Source organism: Larimichthys crocea, chromosome VII, assembly GCF_000972845.2.
Source record: "Larimichthys crocea isolate SSNF chromosome VII, L_crocea_2.0, whole genome shotgun sequence".
Lineage (NCBI taxonomy): Eukaryota > Metazoa > Chordata > Actinopteri > Sciaenidae > Larimichthys > Larimichthys crocea.
Window position 1 is genome coordinate 1,819,370 of NC_040017.1, and position 22,025 is coordinate 1,841,394.

At 41.7% G+C, this 22,025-nt stretch overlaps 1 protein-coding gene across 13 annotated transcripts in view; it reads right to left on the reverse strand.

Moving 5' to 3' along the window:
• phldb1b (pleckstrin homology-like domain, family B, member 1b) overlaps window positions 1–21,025 on the reverse strand; it is a 71,740-nt gene extending 50,715 nt beyond the window's left edge. For 12 of the 13 annotated variants that reach the window (XM_027280841.1, XM_027280837.1, XM_027280830.1 and 9 more), the window contains exons 1-2: window positions 20,883–21,025; window positions 20,190–20,360 (exon numbers count right to left, since the gene is read on the reverse strand). In XM_027280841.1, coding sequence (XP_027136642.1) covers window positions 20,190–20,334 — 145 coding nt within the window. In that variant the 5' untranslated portion in view covers window positions 20,335–20,360; window positions 20,883–21,025. Of the gene's footprint in view, window positions 1–16,059; window positions 16,550–20,189; window positions 20,361–20,882 lie in introns of those variants that run through there. The other variant, XM_027280835.1, reaches the window with a different exon arrangement.
• Between the last annotated feature and the right edge of the window lie 1,000 nt (window positions 21,026–22,025).

A 22,025-nucleotide genomic window follows, 5' to 3' on the forward strand; every position in this document is an offset into this window, starting at 1 on the left:
ATATAAATAAAATTATTTCAGGGAAGCACGAAGCTGCATTACAAGCATAAATGAAATTTTAATTAGTAACATATCCCGACATCAAGTAAGTCTGTCTGCTCTCGCTAAATGAAATCCCATCGGTTTACACAGTTGGAGTATCTGATGCGCCTCGCCCTGACATCCTGCTTCTGCAGGAAATTGTCCAATTAAGGAGATAAGATGGCCTAAAAATGCTGGTTCAGTAGATATTTAAGCCCTCAGTGAACAAAGTGATGACAGACTCTTTTTTTTTTTATCTTAAAGGATATTCTGTTTGTTAGATGGTTGTTATCTATGGCGATTGTACCAGTCCATGCAGCCTGGAACTCATTTTAGGTTTTAGGTGCATGATGATGATTGATCGTCACATGTTGCTAGAAGTTTTCAGTTTAGTTAAATACAGTTTATACCCCACTTTAAAGCTGCACTAAACAATATTTTATAGCAACAATGGATCAAATGACTAGTGTGATATGAAAGGTGTCATAGCTAACGAGACAGATCAGATCCTCAGGAACCAAAGTGGCCAAAGAAATCAGTTACTGGCTTTTTATATGTTAAAGCGCTCACAAATCTTCACACCATTTACTACTATTTAAAGCGAAACACCATTGTCCATGTACCCCTGTACACTGACCGTCAAGAATAAAAATAACATGCTAAATATAACCTGTTTTGGCTGTGGTGTGTGTAGCAGCAGGCACAGATTGTGTCCATAGTGCTGATCCTCACACTGATCACGTCTGTATTCGCTTACATCACACAACTCTGACCCAACAAACACACTCAGTCTCTATGGTACCATCAATCACATCCACTTATCATCCTGGTTTGAAATGTCAAAGCGCATAATGGACATAACTAATTCAGTCCCTTCATGTGCCCCGAGCTCGATAACAGATAAGCAATCTCATGTTTATTGCTTTCTCAATATAGCACCATTGTTCTGTGCGTGTACGAGGTAAAAGGTCTTCCGGCCAGGGCCAGAGATAAGATCCCTGCCTGTCGTCAGCGGAGAACACAAGGCTTAAGGTAAAGACGGAACTTTCTCCATTTCACACGAGGCTGCAGGGGTGTACAACAAAGACAGATGTCCTTTGATTTTAGACAGACGTGCACTGACAGCTTGGAAAGAAAACACCTGATCACATCATGGATAAGGACACAACTGAGTGACGGCAATGGGAAACAGGTGTTTGTTGAGTTTTGACATGCGTTCTTGTATGAAGCCCAAATATATATATATATATATTTCTTCTAATGTGCTACAATTTCAGCCACACAAAATGTTTTTCTAAAGCTGTTTGTCCTGCAGGACTGCAGAGGAAACATGGTCACGTTGGTAACACGTCCATACACGCATCATGTGAGTTGACAGTGCTAACCATTTTCATTTTCATTTCTGCTCATTGCGTTCTGGCTTCACTCAGACGTGAAGTTGAGTGGACAAACGCTTCTCCTGCTGGGGTGTCATTTTCTAACTTAAAAAGAAAAAAACAAACATATTTCTCCTGAGCTGTGAACCAAAATGATTTCCTCAATAACTTTCTCAATGCAGCTATAGAAACTTTATTTCATTTCTACAACATCTGCTTTTGATGGAGTCTTTGTTGGCAGGCTTTAAAAGTCCAGAGGCAGAACCCAGCGGTGTCCAGGCCGCATTTCTTCATGTCTTGCACAGCACTGCATGAACTTTGTGTGGAGACACGAGGCGTTTGCATATGCACTATGCGGACTAAAGTTACTTTCTGACTTCAAGATGTTGGCTTGTTTGTCTTTTAAATGTGTCCTTTTTCCTTCTGCACACACACTAAAGAGCTTGGTGCTCATGTAGCTGTCACTGCTGCGTGAGTGAATGAGGACTAAAGGACCAACAGGGCTGCACAGTGCAGAAAAAAACAGAACTTCTGAATACTTAAACTTCTGTGTACTGGTCTCAGCATGGTCATCCAATAAAACTAATGTGGTTCTACTATTAAGGAAGTCTCAGAATGATCAGACACCACACCAGATGGTTAGTCCTGTGTATCTGACCAGTTGTTTTCAGGCCTTGGTGCCTCTTTCTTATGCTTTAGAGACATTCATACTCTTCTTTATGTAACTAAATTTCCAGTTGTGTGTTCCGCACGGTTAGTTAGGACTTCATCAGCTTGTGAGGAACTGCTGACTCCAGCAGTGGTGTGAAACTCCACTTAAATTGATACTTTATGTTGGTACAATAAATGCCGCAGGCTCACTTGAGGCGCCCAAACGCAGCACTTTGCTTATTTGCGTTAGTATTTCTTCTTCACCATCAACTTTGTGTACGGAGAGCAAAGAGGACAGTTTTATAAAGTTTCCATCAGCGTTTCCTTCTGTGGTAACGACACCATCCTCAACATAATTTTGGTTGGTATTTTCCACAGTTGAAATAGTTTCTGTCGATATTTGGAAAATGAGTGCCGCATGGGTCTGGTCATGCGAGGGAAAAACAAAAAGATGCTGAATCGGATATTTGAAAGCAGTCATCAGGATGTTAATACTGCGGTCTGAAGAGCCACGTCAGCTCAGCCACCGTGTCTTCGCGCTCTCCACTTCAGCAGTCATCCGACTCCCTCACCTAGCTCCTGTTTCCTCTGGATTTTACCAGCAGCAATCTCCTCCCTCCACCTTCCTCCACCCCCATGACTCACAGCACACACTCCTGTGCCTGACTTGCTCCAACATGATCTCCCCAGTGAAGATCAATTCAGTCGCTTCCAACAAACAATGAGGGTTAAAAGATCATAGCCTGAAGCGATGTGCATCTGACACAGTCACGACAAAATCATCTCTAACTCTGAGATCTGGACTGGTTCAATGATGACGGATGCATCATTTTGACTCAACGTGAAAAAAACTGTACCTGCAAGAACTGTGGGGAAATCATACACTGATTCAATTTTATTAGGATCAAACTATTTTTTAAATTTATTCCTATGTATTTAGTCCCAGCAGCTGCAGAGAAACTCTGTTTAGTTCTAATTAGCTAATGTTAGCATGTTACTGTTAGCATTTAGCTCAAAGCACCACTAAGTAAACACCTGCTAACATAAGCGTAGATACAAAGAAACCTGTTAAAATTGAAAAATACAACAATGTAAGCAAGCAAATATGCTAAAACTACAGAACATAATAAATACACACATACAGACCTACCAAGAAAATCGTATAAAATTGGAATATTGGATCAAAGTTAGCAATAAACTATACAGTGACTGCTGAACATTAACATGCTTAGCATGTTTAACATTGTATGTATGTTAGCATGCTGCTGTCAGCATCCAGAGGACTGTGCCAGAGCTGTGAGGATAACTGTAGACTTTTAGCCTAATTTTCCTGGTACAAAATCATGACCTTTCATTAAAAATGGAATAATACATCACACTCTTTTGTTTGTATCATAGCACTTCCTTCAAAAAGTGAATTTCAATTTTTTTTTAGCTGTTTTAGCATACTGAGTACACAATATATGCTTGCATCAACACAGTCAGGATTTCTGATGAGACATCAAAGCTGAAATTTAACCAACTTTCTAGTACTAAACACATTTATTTAGTTTCACACAGGCTGAGAGCCGATTTGTGGTGACTGATTCTTCAGGTCAGGGTGCATTCAACCAACAACGTTCATACACTGAACAATCTGGGTGTGAATCACAGTGTTCAGTGTGGTGTTACTGTGTGGACATGCAGGCCCCAGTGGTGCAGAGGCTGCTGCAGGCTGACGGATGAGAGAAGACGTTCCTCCTCCTCCTCACTGTGTTCTCTCAGCACAAACTGCTGCTGGCAGCTGACACTCACTCTGACTGAGTCCTCTGCTGACTCTGACCCCATGGGAGCCTGACCCTACAGCAGAGTGTGTGTGTGTGTGTGGTCACTGACAGGAGAAAGGCCACGAGGGATCAACACATGATGAGTCAGAAAAACAGAGCACACACACAAACACACGCTTATTCATTAACAGTATGTACCATTACACACTGTGGTACCGTATCTGTCCCCTGATAGAACATGATGGGATGTCGAGGAGACTAAAGACACTCAGAAAACCCACAACACCCATAGATTTAAATACATTTTTAGATGGTTCAAACTGGGTACTTTTTAAAATACATAATGTAATATAGACTTCCAGAGACAACTATGTATCTGTGATTTTCAACATGTCAGAACAGTCCAAAACTGAAGGATTAAGTGTTAAAACAGTTACAATAAACCTTTAAGGTTGAAAACAAGGCTGTTTTTACTCATGAAAAGTTGGAGATACACACAGGACAGTGAGAGTATATAATATTAAACTATATCATATTAATATCAAATTTAAAGATTTGATGTAAATGTAACAGGGTTTGGTTTATTCTGACTGTCTGCAAAGTTGTAAGCCTTTAGATCATCGACACTGACTTGAAGGCCGGGCTGGGAAATATCACAATATTTTCCACTTATACTTCATGTTGTGATATGGTTTACAGACATGATGGTACGTTGACAAAACTCTCCACAAATATGAAATAAATATTGCAATGACTGATTTTGTTGAGAACGCTATTCAGAAGCATCTGCTCTCTCTAGATCACAAGATGCTTTTGTGAAAATATTGAATACTTGCCCGTTCATCAGTGACTGAAGACTCAAACCGCATGAAGCAGACAAGAGGAGCAGCAAGCTAAGTAGTGTACTGCTGTTGACAGGCAGAAAGAAAACCTAAAAAAATGTGAATTTTGTGAAATTTTGAATTTTTACCTTGCTATTGGACATTTCTGGTGGGAAACAGAAGTGTTTAAATCTAATAATCTAATGGTAAAATCTATGCTTTCTTCGAATCCCCGAGACTCCTTTGACAAAAACAGTAACTTCACCTCACAGAACAGAACACAGGAGCTGCTGGTTCATCGCTGCCTCTGTCGGCCAGTTTCTTTGTGGTGTTTTAACACATTTGTTCAGCAGTAACTCCTGTGTGCTGCGAGGGAAAATGACTGTTTTTGTCAAAGGTATGTGAAAATATTCTTAATACAGCATTCACATAGACTGACATTGATTTTTTTAGGTGGCTAAAGTATGTTTGGTTACGAACCCCGTCTTCAGCAGTACATTGCTTAGCTTCTGTGCTGGTCTTCCTGTCTGCATCTACTGTACCTCATCCAACCTGACTTCAAAATTACCAAATCACCATTTCAAAAACATTCAACAAGTCAACCAGGGCTGAAATCTTGAACTCTAAAGATGTGTATTTTTGTACGACCATAGCAGGATCCCATTCATATTCCTCATATTTTCTTGTCTTGATCTCTGAACTTAACATATATGTCAACACTGACACTTTACAATAACTCACATGTGAGATTTTCACAGACAACAGGCAGTGAATATAAAGAAGCTGACCTTTAAAGAGTTTTTTAAATAAAATAGTAATTTATGGTGGGATCACAAAGCAACGCCGATGTCATTAGCATCGATACACAGGGCTGCATGCCATTTTCCCCAATCAATCCATCTGGTTTAAGATTCCAGTGAAGCTGTCGTTGTAGTCCATTACTAGCTATCTCTCGATGCCAATTAACACTCATCAATTCAGACATTACAACACCACGCAGCTACTTATCATGATGGATCCTCCCGCAGCGAGGAGACACTTCAGGGACTGTCTGACAATAGATCTTGACAAAATAAGTGTAGATTTATGGTCCTGTGAGACAGGGAGCATTTATCCAGGTCCCTGGAAGAGGTCAGGATATGGAGATGCTCTAAATGGGCCATATATCATATTCAGTATGGAGAGCTGGGATCATAAATCCTGTAGATTTTCATTAAGGAGCACCCACACGGTGTTGACACAGAGAAAGTGCAGTACTTCATTTCGCAATTACAACAATGAAGGGTAATTTAATAGACGCACTGGATGTGAAGTCAATAAACTGGGCATGGACGATGTATGAAGACGCGTCTGCTGACACACTTCCAGATTTAAGATGATCTTAAGCAGACAGAGCAGGCAGGACAGGAGCTGGACAATAGCTTATCTCCACTGTCAGTTTATGGAGACAGCGTCTGTTTCTGGTCTCCTGTCTCCACCCAAACAATGGGGGCTTTCCCCACCTTATCTCCAGCTCTGAACAGATCTGCCGTCCTCATATTAAACAGGCCGCTTGGTGGGGGCGGTTAATGAGACCGGAGAGATGCCAAACCCTAACCACACCCTGAACCACTAAGTCCTTTATTTATACTGAGAGTGAAAGACGTTTGGGATGAGTCTATCTTTCTGGCGCGTCTGAATGTTTCTCAACACATTTATGACTTCCTGAAAACCACATAACAGAACTCAATATTTGGTGGTAACCATAGATGTCCAGACATCACCTAGTTAGCAGTGAGTTATGGCCATGACGTACGATACTGCACAAGCAAAACATACTTTGTTTCTTGATACAGTATCGAGCACACGTCTTCCTAGGTGGCCTGAGCGAGTTCTGGTTTTAACATGTGAGGCCTCGTCCTCAAAAGGTCATGTTCTCTACGGTGATCAGTCATCATGGGATCTAATCAGCTGAGGTGACAGGGAAGGTGAACCCAGGGGTGACTGAGGTTGAGCTGAAGGAGGTGATCAGCTTTCTCCACAGCTGAGTGGGTGGTCTCTTTGACATTTAGAAATTAAGTTTCAAAACTTGCAGAAAGCTGCGAGCCTTCATCTCAGTGAGGGAATGTACATGATCTACTTTGAAGTAAATGAAGAATAAATGTTGAAACATAGTCTGTGGGTTTCATTAAAGGTCCAGTGTGTAACATTTAAAAGGTATCTATTGACACAAATGGAACATCGTATTAATAACTGTGTTTTTATTAGTGTAAAATCACCTGAAAATAAAATGTGTTGTGTTTATGTTAGCATAGAATGAGACTTTTTATATCTACAGAGGGAGAGGGTCCTCTATGGAGTCCACCATATTGAACCACGTTGTTTCTACAGCAGCCCAGAGAGGACAAACCAAACACTGGTTCTACATAGGACCTTTCATGTTTTCTGGACAGTTTTCATGGCCACTAAAGTTTCTCCTTCATGCTTAAACCAAGGGGGAGAGGTGACGGGTTTTCAGTTGGTTGCAATCTGAAACTTCACCACTAGGTTCAACTAAATTCTACACACTGGACCTCGGACCTGGACCTAAGATTAAATACCACAGAAAGAAATTCTCCAGATTAAAATCTGCATATTTCAATTGATTCTATCCAACTTTCTTTAAGTATGCACCTTTAGTTAAAGCAGCATTAATTGATTTTTAACAATTTGGGCTGAATAGGCTACACACAACAAGGCAAGGCAAGGCAAGTTTATTTGTATAGCACAATTCATACACAACAGTCACATCACTCTATAAAGTTGATGTGGCTAACGTGTTTGCAAAAAGAAAGTGCTTATTTAAACATCCAGCAGACACAAGACATATTAATGCCACTTAATGGATGGTCAATTGAAATATAAAGTTTCCTTTCACCTCTGCTTTGGTCGGAATGCTCCACTGTGTTCACCAGCTAGCCTCTAACTCTGTCTGTCTGCTGTTGCAGAGGGTTTATCAGAGCTTTATCACTGACAAACAATTGCCTTAACGAGAGCCTTGAGACTGAACCAAAACCAAAACAATCAGCTGAGAGAGGCTAAAACGCTCAATGGAACTGCAGAGTCAGGTGATAATTGTCAGGATGTTTTTCATATCACACATCATAGGTTGTCTGTCATTTGTTTTTGTTTATATACACATTGAGTAGTGCAGCTTTAAAATTAAAAAATACTGGTTTGACATACACGCATTTTTAATAACAGGTCAAATAATTTGTCTCCGCTCACAAGAAAAAAGAAACTTTCCTACAATCATTTCATTCATCATTTCTGTATAATAACATCTCACATGCTCCAAAAATATGACACCATGACAACAGATTCACGGGGTGTCTAATAAACTCACACACGTTGTACACATCATATCTCAGTGCTCCGTATTTATGATTTCTGGTGTTGCGTCTGCAGCTATTGCACAACAGCACACATCTTGACTGTATTATTCAAGACATCCATCAAGCTCCCAATGAAATGAAATATCCAGTTTGGTATTTCCATTCTGGTAATTTATGTAAAAGAATCTACCAAATTTGTCTCATGACATTGACAGTTTGGAAAGCAAAAATCTGTTTTCTGTTTCACGGTTACCACCTGGTGCACAGGGAGGCATGAATACAAATTCCAACCATTTTCAAACCATTGCATCCATGACAGATTTTTGAGTACTGCTTGTCCGATGAAAAACTGTTTTTTAAATCCACATGTCAGATCTGGTTAACACATTTAAATAGTCCTTCCACATGATAACTCACATCTCATTGTATCCAGTACTTAAAGTTTGAGGAGTAAAAAAGAGACTTCATGAAAGAACCATGAATGTCGAAGCAGGAGAGGTCAAAATATCTTGACTTCCAGTTGCTAATATGAGTCAAGCAGTTTGTAGGTCAAGGTTTCTGTTACAACTGTTGGTTCACAAACTCTGGTACTGGTGGTAAATAAACTATAAGATCACTGGAATGTAACGTTAGAAAAAAAAGCATTTCCTGTAATAATTCGTTTCAATATCAACCTGATACATCGTCACGAAGAGAAGAGAAGATAAGGAGTACCTTTTTCCACCAAATGATCTTTGGTTCTTAAACTGGATTTGTTGAATCAGTCAACAAAAAACAACTTCTTATGAGGAATAAACCCCCTGTGTACACTATCCACAGCTGAACATCCTACACTGCTGGACTACTCCGTCATGCATCTGTCATAACGTTGGTACTCACGGAGCTTCATATTTAATGCATTTAAGGAATTATATTGGGATAGCTAGGTCTGAAGTCCAAGGTTTAATATCCTAAATCATCAGACTTTGTAAGGTTTCCACCAGAGCCACTGAACACATTACACAGGCTGTTATACAGAAGCAGTTTTAATGATCAGTAGACTCAACTTGATGTGTAAAATTTGTGGAATGTCGGTTAAATCTAAAAATAAAGTTTTACTGGGAACTGAAACACGACTGCAACAAACAGCACGGCTCAACTTAATGTGTGTAACGTAGATTCCTGTCTTTTATTGGTAGACTTAATGTGCTTCATCAGGAAACAATGGCTGTACTGCTCCCATGTGAAGGTTCTCACTGTGTACAGGGACAGCGTACACATTCTTCACTTATAAATGAATCTTTTAAAGGAAGTTGTTCATCTGCAACACTGCAGGAATGGACTATACAACAGTTACATTGGATCCTCATCCAAGTTAAAATAACACACCTCATTCCCTTCTATCAATCAGTCACCAACTGTTCATTAGCTGTGATCTGGATCAGCGCTGCTGGTTGTGTGTGCAGCAGTACAACACACATCTGGCATGACCCGTGCTAGCTTTACTTCTTTCAAACACTCCAGTATCTTTTCTCTTCTCTTTCCTCCCTCCTTCAGAAGAACCCTTTGACCTGGGAGAAGCATGTCAGGATTCTTCCAAGAACCAGCGGTTCAGGATTACTTTTCTCCGAGGCTGAGCTCAGCGAAACCAGAACCTGAGATTGGTTTAATCAGCGACCATTGCTTCAAGCGGTGTCCAACGGGAAAAAATGACACATTTTCATAATTACGATGAAGTCATAGAGGAAAGGGCGGGCAATGTTGGTAAGAGGGGCTGGCTTTCACAGAGAGGAAGATGAGTGAGAGGTGTGTGTGCGTGTGCACAGTTAATCAGTTAGATTGATTCCCTAACCGCTGTGAGACAGAACAATTTCTCCCTCGACACTGCACAGCGATTGGTCTAATCACGGCCTTCATCACAGAGAGTGCACTCTGGGTATTACTGCAAGAGCAGCATCTTTCAGCTCACTCTGCGCTCCACGGCGGCTCCACTTTAACCGAGTAACATGCCAACAAAGACCAGGGGTACGCTCTCAGAGTGCTGCATTAACGCCATCATTCAAGATGTCGCGTTATCAACCCTCTTACCAGCACGAAGCGGTGTGTACGGCTCGTCTCCAGGAGGGAGGACACATACAGATCATCACTGCCGTCCCACAAGGACACTATGACCCATCCTCCAATAAAACTGCAGAACACCTAAGTGGATTATGGAGCACACATACTGTAATGCAAAAACAAGGGTTGATACAGATTGAGCCAAGGTGATGATCTATATATACATACATACATTCAGTTCAGTTCAGCCCATTCATACAGGCAACATAAGACTAACACTGCAGAGCTTATGATTATTGTCAGTGTCACTCTGTCAATTCCTTCAAATAATCAATTATTCTTAATCTATAAATGTCAGAGAAGAGTGACAAACGACCAAAACCTAAAGAGATTCAATACACAAAGATGTAAAGCTTTAACTGATTCGTCGATTCAGAAGAAACAGGAAATAATTTAATAATAAGTTTTTTAAAGACAAATGACCAAAACGTCTCTGATTCCAGCTTCCTCTAACCATCTAAGCATCTTTGGTCTCTCTTAGTGATTTGGTCTATAATAATTGAGCAGCTCAATTATTAATGATTAATGAATAATAAAACAACTGTTACTGCAGCCCAACAATGATGTGAAACTGAAACCAACGTTTGAGAAGCTGGAGTCAGCAAATGTTTGGCATTTCTGCTTGATAAATTACTTTAAAAAATTTATTGATTCTCAATATGGTGAGGATTAATTAGCTGTCAATCAACTAATCGATTTATTGACTGATGGTTTCAGACCTAAAGATGAACTCCAGGGCTGATCATGGAGCCTGTTTTACTTTCTTAAATCTCCTAATTTGAATGTGATTTTTATACTGCATTATTTTAGAGCAAGTAATTGTTTTTATTTCGTCAAATTCCAGCTGATGTTCGGTCTTGTCAAAGCAGAAATGCCTTTGAAGATAAATGTGCAGTTGCTCACCACAGTAAGGTCATTTTAAAAGTTCTCTCTCTGTGGTATCAGCACTGACACCAGTGTAGAAAAATGTGAAACCTCTTGATTGTCTCCGCTCGTTAAGAATTACTGAAATCCATCCAAACAATCCAGTCTGGTCTTAACAGGGCCGGTCCTAGCTATGGGCAATGTGGGCGGCTGCCCAGGGCGCAAATGTGGCCAGGACCGGCGCTGGGTCTTAACACTTGAACTGGAATGCCTCCACAATCTGAAGTAAAAAAGCTGCCACCGTCAGTCATACATCTGGTGACTCGGCACTATTAGAAACTACATAAAGGAGATTTTCACCATAATAATTAAAAGTTACTCGCTTACAGTTAATCAGGAGTCTATTAAAACTACTTATTCGACAGCAGAGTCAACCAGAATGATCACTGTAAACTGTTGAGAGTTTCCTTCGGGGACCGCTCAGTTCAATTGGCATTAATGCCGACTCATGCCTCAAGGGTACTGTGGCATTAAGAGCAGCTCTGGTCTGGTCAACCTTTCTGTGGAGCAAATATTCCATCATTTCTCTAATAACATCGCTCTTCACTCTGGTATGACCACATTCAATGTTTCCAGTGTGTCGGCTTAGCCTCAAGAACATTTCCCAGAAGATTAGATCAGAGGAACCAGAGGCGGTCAGAGCAAGAACACTCCACATACTACTATAGTGAGTTCATGCACTGAGACTCACACTTTTCACCATGTAAGTCTGACACGTTTCATCTCATCCACCAATGTTCACAAGACTCCGGTCGTCCAGACGCCAGAGCAGAAAGGAACTATGTAAGGACAGTGAAGTCGATTTTTCTGTTGGTGGCACTCTTTCAAGCAGATCGGTTACATCCAGTAATGCCAACCAGCTCGTCCTTCTGTTTATTCCAGACTAACCACAATCATGAACTGCTTCAAAATTTCTGTCCACCCAATGTTATTTTCCAGGAAAAATCGACCAGATTCTGGACAGCAAAGCGCCATTGCTTGACTCTGTTTTGTTGGAGAAAGTAGTGCAGTTACTTGCTATTTGATACTTCCATATTTTTAGAGTTTTGAAAGCTGCCAGCAGAGATCATCTCAGGTAGCCCGGGGCCAGAAAAAACAGTGAATGAAATACTGTGCGGACACAAAAAATGTCAACAAATATGAAAAAAGACTGAAGCAGGTGTCGTAGAAATAATAACGGCAGATCGTCGATCATGTCGCCATCAACCACCAGTACAAAGTACCTTTGCTTCGCCTGAAGATTTCATTGACAGAACAAATGCAGTATCTAAAGTTACCAGTCATACCAGACCAAATAAGGCTCTAGCAGCAAAACCCAGCAAAAAGTGTGTTGAATTGAGGAAAGGTTTGCTTCTTGTGAATTCAACTTTTTATTTGAAAGAGGAAGAGTGTGTTATTCTTCATTGAAAAAGTTACACAGTTTAGCTTTAAATCCCACACCGAGTAGAGCCTGAACGCACCCAAGAAGAGGCATTTACAGCACGCCATGTACTCTGCTCTGCTACAAAAGCTTAGAGAAAATCTAAGAGGTGCAGTTTGGTGCTATGAAGCTTTCCATTTGATGATGAGAGCACTGCACATATCATCAGCAGCTGAGGAAATCGGCCTCCCTAGGTCCTGACTGTGAATCAAGTAGCAGAAAATCACTGTAACGCTCTGAAGTTAAAGATTTATGTAGCCTCTCTCCTCTCATCCTGCTGGCCTGTATGCAGTCTCTTCGCTGAGTCTCTATTTGCTGCAACTTTTAATTCACTATTAGTTAAGTATGAGGAAAAACTTTGGTCATTTCGTGATTTTAATCGCCATGCGCTACAAACAAAGACGTCGCCACTAAACCACCAGAACGTCACTGGAGTGCTGAAGAGCTGCAGACAAAAGGATGCCCAAAACTATGGCTGACGGTTGCTATGGAAAGCTGATGGTTTACAGCCTCTGCAAAGGCCAGAGAGTCAAACCCACCAGTTAATCAATGACTGCCTTTAGCCGAGCCAGGGGCCATCAAACACAGACGCACATACCAGAGGAAGATATGGCACTGGACTGAAAAGAGGAGGAGGAGGAGGAGGAGGAGGAGGAGGAGGAGAGGTCTGCATTCCCACCATGTGAGGATAACCGTCTGAACAAATAAAAGGTTGGATGAAGTGTTTTGGAAGAAGTGATCACATGTTCGGAGAAGTCTGACGCCAGTGAGATGCCACAATGGAAGATATGTGGAGACAGTGGTTGCTGCTGGGCAGATGCTTCATACACATGCTTCTGAGTTTATGTCGTGCAGCTGATTCAGTTTCGATGTGGGTCGCACACAAAAAGTCCAGTATATTGGATCTGTATGATGTGCGACGAGTCACAGGATGTCACAGGAGACATTATACAGCAGTTTTCACGCCTCCTGATGAACACGGTGAACTTCAGGTGGAAAATCTGCGGCGTGTCCCTTTAAAACACAATCATAATCAGATCCCACACCAGATGCTGCTGTCTCCAGTGGATGCTCATCTCAGTAACGTGTCGGAGACTGGTTACTGCTTGTCCGAACAGATGTTCCCTCCTCCTCATCCTCCTCCACCTCCCTCTCCTCCTTTTGTCAGCAGACTAAAGCCGGCCTCCTGCTGTTAGACCTGCTCCAAGAGGCAGATGGCTGAAGGCCCTGACGATCCATCAATATTAAACCAAACTGTGTGATCTACATGTGGTTTAGAGCCGGGCCTGTTTCTAATTTATATTTATCTAGCCCTGCTTTATATGTGACACTAATCAGATGATTATTGTGTGCAACATCTTTATTATCTTTATTCTTATCAAAGCACTTATTTTCTCTCTCAGGTATACTCTCAAATCAGATCTACGTTTTGGCTTCCCACATGTGGGTGCCGTTTTTTGCTTCAGTTGAGCCTGATTTCATGAGAATAAATAAATGTTCCAAATATAAAATGAGAAGCATGACAGTGTGAGGCTGTAGTGTGTATGGACACTACGTTTGCGTGGACTTTGAGTGGCTGTGGAGAGTTCACACACTCCGATAAAACAGCGGGAAGTTCATCTGGTGCTCTGTGTAGTGAACAGAAACAGAAAGTGATTTCAAGACTGTCTGTTGGACTTTCTATGGACCTGTCGTCCTCACATTCCATGTCTGAGTCTTTACAGAGCCGTCTCAAATAAAAGCCCCCAAAATACAACGTTGAACGACTGAATTTGGAAGTCAAACAATCAATTTTAGGCATACTTGTGCCAGTGGTGTGACAACATATGCTGGATGTCACAATGTGACTGATCCACCTTATCCACCTTTAAATACGTTTCCTTAGTGCACTATTTGTCAGTAACAACTATAAAATCCAGTCACAGCAATCCCTGGTTTCCATAAATCTGATCCCGATGAGCTGCATGCAGTGAGCTACACGAATTTCACATTTGGAAAAAGACATACTGGATCTGTACTCATCAGACACCTGAGCCTGGTGTTGGGTTGGTGCTTCTTTTATCTCAGTGTGTCAGTGCTGCCTTGACAAAAAGTCATTGAACTGCCTGATTTCATCAGCTCCATGTATTTATATTATTTCAGTAAACTAAAGGAACTGCACTTGTGTACTTTAATCAACATGTAGATACAAGAGGAGCTGTGTTGTCTTATGTAGTCCACACAAACTAGAAAAAAAACTAGATATTGTAAGCAGTTTGGAATTCAATTCAAGGCCTGCAGTGTGAACCATGGTCTAGTCGAGGCTCTGGTATATTTGTAGTATTCATTCGGACACACTGCCTTGACCTCGGACGAGTCAGACAGGATGTACGGTCAAAGACTGTGTCAACAGCAACATGCAGGAACACACACACACACACACACACTGACCCAGTGAATGCACACCAGCTGCTACCAGCTCTTTTTCCTCTCCCTCTCTGTGCTGAGATGCCCCCATCGTCCCTCACACGTCTGGCCCCGGTGCTCTGGGCCCACTGGGAGCACCACATCACGTTCACAGCAGTCTGGTGACTGTTTGCAGAGGGGCTTCACATCCTTTCTTTTCTTTTTTCTTTTTTTTTTTACAAAGGGGTCAACGCAATGTGTCAGAGATGACAGATGTTGAGGAGGAGAGGGAGTGAACACACTTTCTAGAGGAGTGTGTGAGGCACAGCAGCTCAGCGAGACGGTCCTGGATCTGTCTTACGTGATGAGAAGTCGTGGACCCAGCGGCCTCTGAATAAGCAGAATGCATGAAAGGAAAGCTCTAGGTCCTGCTTAGGTCACATTGGCAACCAGGAATAGCAGTGTAATAGTAGACAGACACAGTGAGGTCTGCTCATGCCAGGCTGGACGGGGGGTATCTGCAGATCTGGCTGACTTGTATATGTTTGTAGTCTATAAACAGAGCTCACATGGAGGCAAGGGGGAACTGGTGACTGAGAGGCTGGAGACAGCAACGTCAGGGCAGGTGTTAGTGCTGCATGTGTGGGCTGACACACCAAACTCCTTTAAAAACTGTGAGCATTTGGAGTTTTCCTGCATTTAAACAAATATTTTCATCTCAAAGTGTGACTTTAACAGCTCAACAATGCCAGAAGGCTATTTAGGAAATTTCGGCATATAAAATAACGCACAGCAGCTTTTAATGTTGATGAAAACACAATGTTTGTAATGTGCTAACACCGCTAGGAGGAGAAACACGTTGTGAAAAAGAGTTGAAAAGTTTAAATTTTAAAAGCTTGAGGAATATAAGTTCGTCATACGTATGCCGAATGAAACATACTCTGTTGTTAACTCATAAAAAGCTGTGAGTCATGTTATATTGCGTGTAGTTTAACTATATGAAGCTACAATGCTACATTTGTCAGTTTTGTAAGCGGAGTTTGGCGAGCGTGCGCATTTAGATGTAAGGTATAGCGGCAATACGTATGTATTTACCGGGTTAGCACTCAAAACTAGCCTCTTATAAACACTTTAAGTTACTGTGCGTGTCCACAGCCCGCCTCTGCACATACTGGCACTATCCACACAAGAACAAGCTGAGTGCTGAGACTTTAAAGTGTCCACAGCGAAGACGAACACACTTACTTTAAGTCCAATGAATGAAACTCCTCTCCGGCTCCTCCGCTGTTTTCATCGCCTCTGCTCCTTTAAACCAAGCCACGTGTTTTTTCTCCGCTTTCTCACAGTTATTGTGGAACAACAGCAGCGTTTATGGGCTTTTGTCCCGACCAGCTTTTGTTATGATAATCATAAAAAAGCTCACACACACACACTCTCTCTTAATATATTCTGCAGATATGTGAAGATCCACAAAAGAAAGCTGTCTGCTTTGGCCACTTGTTATGAAAAAGAAAAAACACTGGTGTGTCCGTATATCCCAGTTCATTCAGAGCAGTGCCTGTAATCTCTGGCCATTGTCTCCACGCTCTTCACGTAGTAACGACGCCGTCTCACAGTGTCAGAGCTCCGGTGAGAAACAGCTGGCTCAGACACACACACAGAGAGACACCACCAGAGAGGAGGAGCAGGAGGGAGGAGGAGAGGAGGAGGAGAGGAGGAGATCCTGAGTCAGAGAGAGAGAGCAGGGAGTGACGCCTCAGCCAACACATACATTCTTTCATTGTGGATTAAGACATTTTAATCCACAATGGAATAATTTAACAGATCAATAACTTGATTGATTGATTGATTGATTGATTGATTGATTGATTGATTGATTGATTGATTGATTGATTGATTATGTTCATGTCAGGCCTGCATGTTTCAGCAGTGTTTAACCCGCTGTGTCAATAAAGCTGGTTTGATGTGAGAGCTTGTCTCTCATCACAAGAAGAACAAAGGTGAGTCCTCGAGTATTAGCAGACGTATCTGTAAGCCATAAAAGCACACATTAAAGGAGAACATTCAGGGTAAGTGTTCCCTCTGGACACACTCACCTCTGCAATAAATGTTATGCTTTGGTTATAATATATTTATGAATATTATAACTACATGGCAGGAAGATAACAGCCAGCCAAGTCAAAATTTATGATCTGCACCGTTAAAGGAGCACTCCAGATAAAGTACGGACACACACAGGGGACAGATTATATAAAAATAAAGGATGGTTGAATCAAAGCAACCCAAGCTGAGGTATCCTCACTTTTCATCACTCGTACGGATCAAGCTCCAAAACAAGACAAAGCTCCTCCTCTGTTTGTCAGCTGAAGTCTAGTGACCAGTCCACCTTCAAACTTTCTGAATTACTACTATTAAATAAACTAATCTTCATAGCCAGGCATGTCATCAGTCATTACTGTACTCACAGTGTAAATGGGATCAGATGTTCACACAGAAACTCTTAAAAGTCTCAGTTAAAGGTCCAGTGTGTAGGATTTAGTAGCATCTAGTTGCAGATTGCAACCCGCTCACCTCAACATCCCAACATCCCAAACTACAGTGGCTGTGAAACATGCAAGGCCTTATCTAGAACCAGTGTTCAGTTTGTCCATTCTGGGCTACTGTAGAAACATGAGGACCTATGGTGTAGATATAAAAGGTTCATGTTAATGGAACAAAAACATAACAATTCTAATTTCTAGGTGATTATACACTAATAAAAACAGAGCTATAGATATTATATTCAATTTCTGCCATATCCTGTAAATAGAATTTCCTCAATCTGACACACTGGACCTTTAAAAATTAAGATTTTCTCCCGAGCCCTCTTCCCCCCTTTGTATTCCCTCTGATAGGCTGGATGAAGCCGACCAACCTTTATCCCTTTAAAAAGCTCATCCCGCTTTGAACAAACTGGCTTAGTTTGTACATGCCCTTTTATTGTCGGTGTTTCCCTCCACCGGCTCTTCTGATTTATGCTGTAAATCCGGGCAGATTACCGCTGAACGCTTGTTAAGCACTTTTGCATTTCGTAACAACACTGACATGTTGCTGCTCAGCGTTCTATGAAATGTAACGGCAACAAGTCGAAGCCTCTACAAGACGAGTCATTAGAAAAGTACTGAATGCAGACAGTATTATGTTACCTGTGACACACACAGCAGTGTCATAGTTTATCATGATGCATCATCTGCGGTACTTCAGTGGTCTGTATGTAGGGAGCATTGAAGTATACTCCAGTGTGTTACTCATATAATGTGCTCATAGCTCATGGGAGTGGTAAGTAAAATATTGCATAACCAATAATGTCTGATCCACTTCCTGAGGTAGATCTATATCATCCTGCTTTGTTCTCTTCAGCTCTTCCCACTCTACATTTAAAGTGTTCCAGCACTCTGACAGTGAACTCTGATTTACCCACACGCTCATTCTTCATCCCGAAACCCCCTCTGGGGCTAAAGTGGGATCTGTCTTGGGTAGTGGGGGCTGTATAAATAGCCCCGTGTCCCTGCTCAGGTTACCCAGCCAGAGTCCAGGTTGAAATACCAAAAGACAGAGTCTGACACACTGACAGACAACACGCATGTTCTTCTACACATACATGCATGACAGAGGAAAGCAGGACGAACTGTGTGTATTTAGACAGGAATGATATGTGCTGAGGGTGACATTCGTCTGTACAGATGAGCACATATCTGAGGAACAAAAACAGCACAGCAGCACAATGAGTACACATCCTGTGAGTAAAGATGAGTGGTGTCCCTTTAACTCGTAACACTGCGCTCAGGCTCTGATGTAAACTTCTATGAATTTCCATGACTAAGACGAGGCAGTTACACGTTTTACAGTTTTACTTCCTCTCTGATTTGTTTTGGATTTGTTTTATAGCACAGAGACGGATTATGATGCAAAAAACACACCCTACAGCTAACGCTACCATAGCAGGCAGCAACACCACCCAAATAACTACACCTACATCACACTTTGCCATTTGTCTGGTATATTAGGAAAACTCTGCTCAGCCCCAGCTGTTTGGGGGGTAAAGTGTTATAATGGAGAAAAGTGGTGTGACTCGATGGTCTTGTAAAAGCCTTCTTATGTTGTTTTTTTGGTTATTAGTCAGTTATGGAAACGTTTTACTTGGTGAAGTGTGGAGATACAGGGACGAGAAACTCATTGATTAAGTTTTGTTTTAACCAGACTGATTTTAAAGGGTAAGTTCACATTTTTTCAAGTGGATCTTAAAACAATAGTTCACGTGAACACTGAAACAGGTTTTGCTTGCTATAATCTTTCCTCCTGTTCTTAGTGGCCATTCAGAGTTCTAGCCTGCCCTTGAAGCTACTTCAATGTCAGGTGTGCCTCTAAATAATTTAAATGTTAAACTGGGGATTTGTTTGAACGGTGTGCTCATGTGATCATTTGTGTTGCATGTCCTAATGAATTCACTTGTCTAGCTGGTGCCATGTTAGCATGTTCCCAACGTATCAGCCATGTTAGGTACCAAAATAACCAACGGCCATTTCCTTAGCGTCTGAAAGAGTGAACATACCACCTGCAGCCTCACTTTTGTCCTGCAACTCAGACGTACGTCATAAAACTGTCCCCAAAAATGTAATGCATTTAATTCATTTAAAGCAACGAGTGCAGACATCACAAAGTCTCCTGATCTTCTGATTTGAGCAGATTTGTTGGCTGCTTTGTGTGTAGCACACATTCAACTTTGTGGGTTTGTGGTATTGTCTGTCGAGGCATCCAGTTAAGCACTGTCCTAGCGTCCCTAACTCTCCCATGAGGCTTTGCCTTCAATAAAGCAATCAGGATTTCAGTGAAATTCTCCACAGCGTTCACTCTGAGATCCACCAAGTGTGTGGCAGATTGACAATCCATTTGCATCTCCCTCTGGTTCCTTCGATATCTGCATGCATGAGCACGGCACAGCTCGCTCTGTTAACTTATTAACACCGGAACCAGGCCGCTCTTCAATCGATGCCTATTTAAAAGCACAGACTGTGCATTTTATTGAGCAGACCTGCTGGCTCTTATGCTGCACTTTCATTGACCACCAGGCTGAGAGCTGATGAACTGATCCATGGCTTACAGTAGCTGAGATCATGCACTTGAGTGCGCAGGTGAAATTACAGCCGAGTAACCACAGATCCTTTAACGTCTGCTCATTGGTTTCCTGTAATGTTTGTTCCACAGCAGAGAAAATGGAAATCCATACATCAGTCTTCTATAAAATGAACTGAATCTCTACACTGTGCTTCAGTCCAAGTGTTACCAAATGCAGCGACAGTCAGTTGAGCAGAGTGCAATATGGGACAGATTCCTACCTTGTGATAGGCGGACGGGCTGTGTGACCTGGAGCCCGTCAACAGAACAGAGGTTCCCGCAGGGGTGCAGCGTGATGACCCCCGACCTGTTCTCTATATAGCAGTGCTGGGCAGCCACCCCGGGGCCCTGGATGCTGATGTCCATTGGACCATGACCCAGCGTGGTCCGGCCTGGAGGAAGGAAGAAAAGTTTGAGTGACATCTAATATCAGAGCAATTCATTTGATTCACTTTCAGGACAATAAGGAAGATCTGCCTGTATGTATACTGAGAGGGAAAACAGAGCTGTAAAAAGTCACAGGTACGTAAACAAGCACACGCTGTCCCTGCCTGGACATAACCTCTGATGCTGGAATGTCCCGGCATACCAGCCTGCAGAGGCACTGACAGAAACAGGAACCTGAGCAGACAGGCAGGTACAGACAGACAGACAGACAGTCCAAAGGCTAAGAGGTCATCAGACAGCCACACACAATGAACTGCAGACAGACGGAGGACAAAACATGTTGCATATTTAAACATTCTGCGCACTGTGAACCTGCTGACCTGTTTCCGAGAGGTGATAACAGCAGATTTGCAAATGCCTATAAATGTAGTAAAGCATTTCAAAATGTAATATTAAACTTGTATAAAACTTAATATAAAAAATCCAACACGCTAACTGGTGTGTTTGTGCTGCAGCAGATGTCTCACCCTCAGGCAGGGGCAGCAGGGTGATGGCTGTACTCAGTCGTCCACTACCCAGGCTGACCAGGTGGGGGCGCTCTGCCTGGAACTTCAGCCCCTTTCCGGTCTCAATCAGGTCCAGAGGAGTGCTCTAAGGTCACGAAAAGTTTTTGTATTAGCGCAACACAACAAATGTGAGGAACATGAAAATACATGTTTGGGTATGTAAATTAGTGTTGGAATCCATGTGTGACAGATTTATTATAAAACATAAAGCATGTTTGAATTGCGTTGACAAAACTCATTCACTCATGCACTGAAAAAAATGTATGATCAATAAAAAAAAATCAATAAATAACTTAAGATGCAAAATATTCATATAACAAATGCATCAAAAATAATGTTGAAAACAAATGTAGACATTATTTATTCATGACATGTGGCATAAATGAACATTTCTGTACAGTCGATCCACATCTTCCCCCACTGCTGCTGCGTTTGCATAATGAAGCAGAAATGCATTCATGCATTCAAATTCATTAAAGACTACATTTATGGAAATAAATGGGGCAAAATGATAAATGCACTAATAAATTAATCATTCAAAAATGAATAAATTAAATGGGAAAGTAAAATGTTATAAATGAATTAATGCCTACATTAATTTTAGTATAATTTTTGGTGCATTTAATGAGTCATTAAATTTAATTTTTTGCAGTTATGGTCCTCCATATAACTGAAGAACATGTCAGTCACTGCAGCATACTTCATGTAATGGACACCTCTCCACGTAAAGAGGTCACTTCCTCTGTCTCTATCTGTACAGCTCTGTCTGGACTATAAACAGCACACTGTGGATGGCTCATAATCACTAATCATTTCCTGTTCATTAGCTCAACTAACTAGTTGTGCATGATGCAAAAAACATGTGGATATGAAGTATTAGAGGGGACTTTTTCTGTTTTATTGCTTCACTAATGCGTCCGAGCTGCAGACAGAGATTCATCCTCCACTGTGGGGATGAGAAGAGAAGTCTGAATTTCTTTACTCTGGGAGGTCATTTCCATAGCTGGCTGCTTACATATTCCTCTACACACTAAGGGAGTGTGTGTGTGTGTGTGTGTGTGTGTGTGTGTGTGTGTGTGTGTGTGTGTTGGTGGTGTTTTGTGT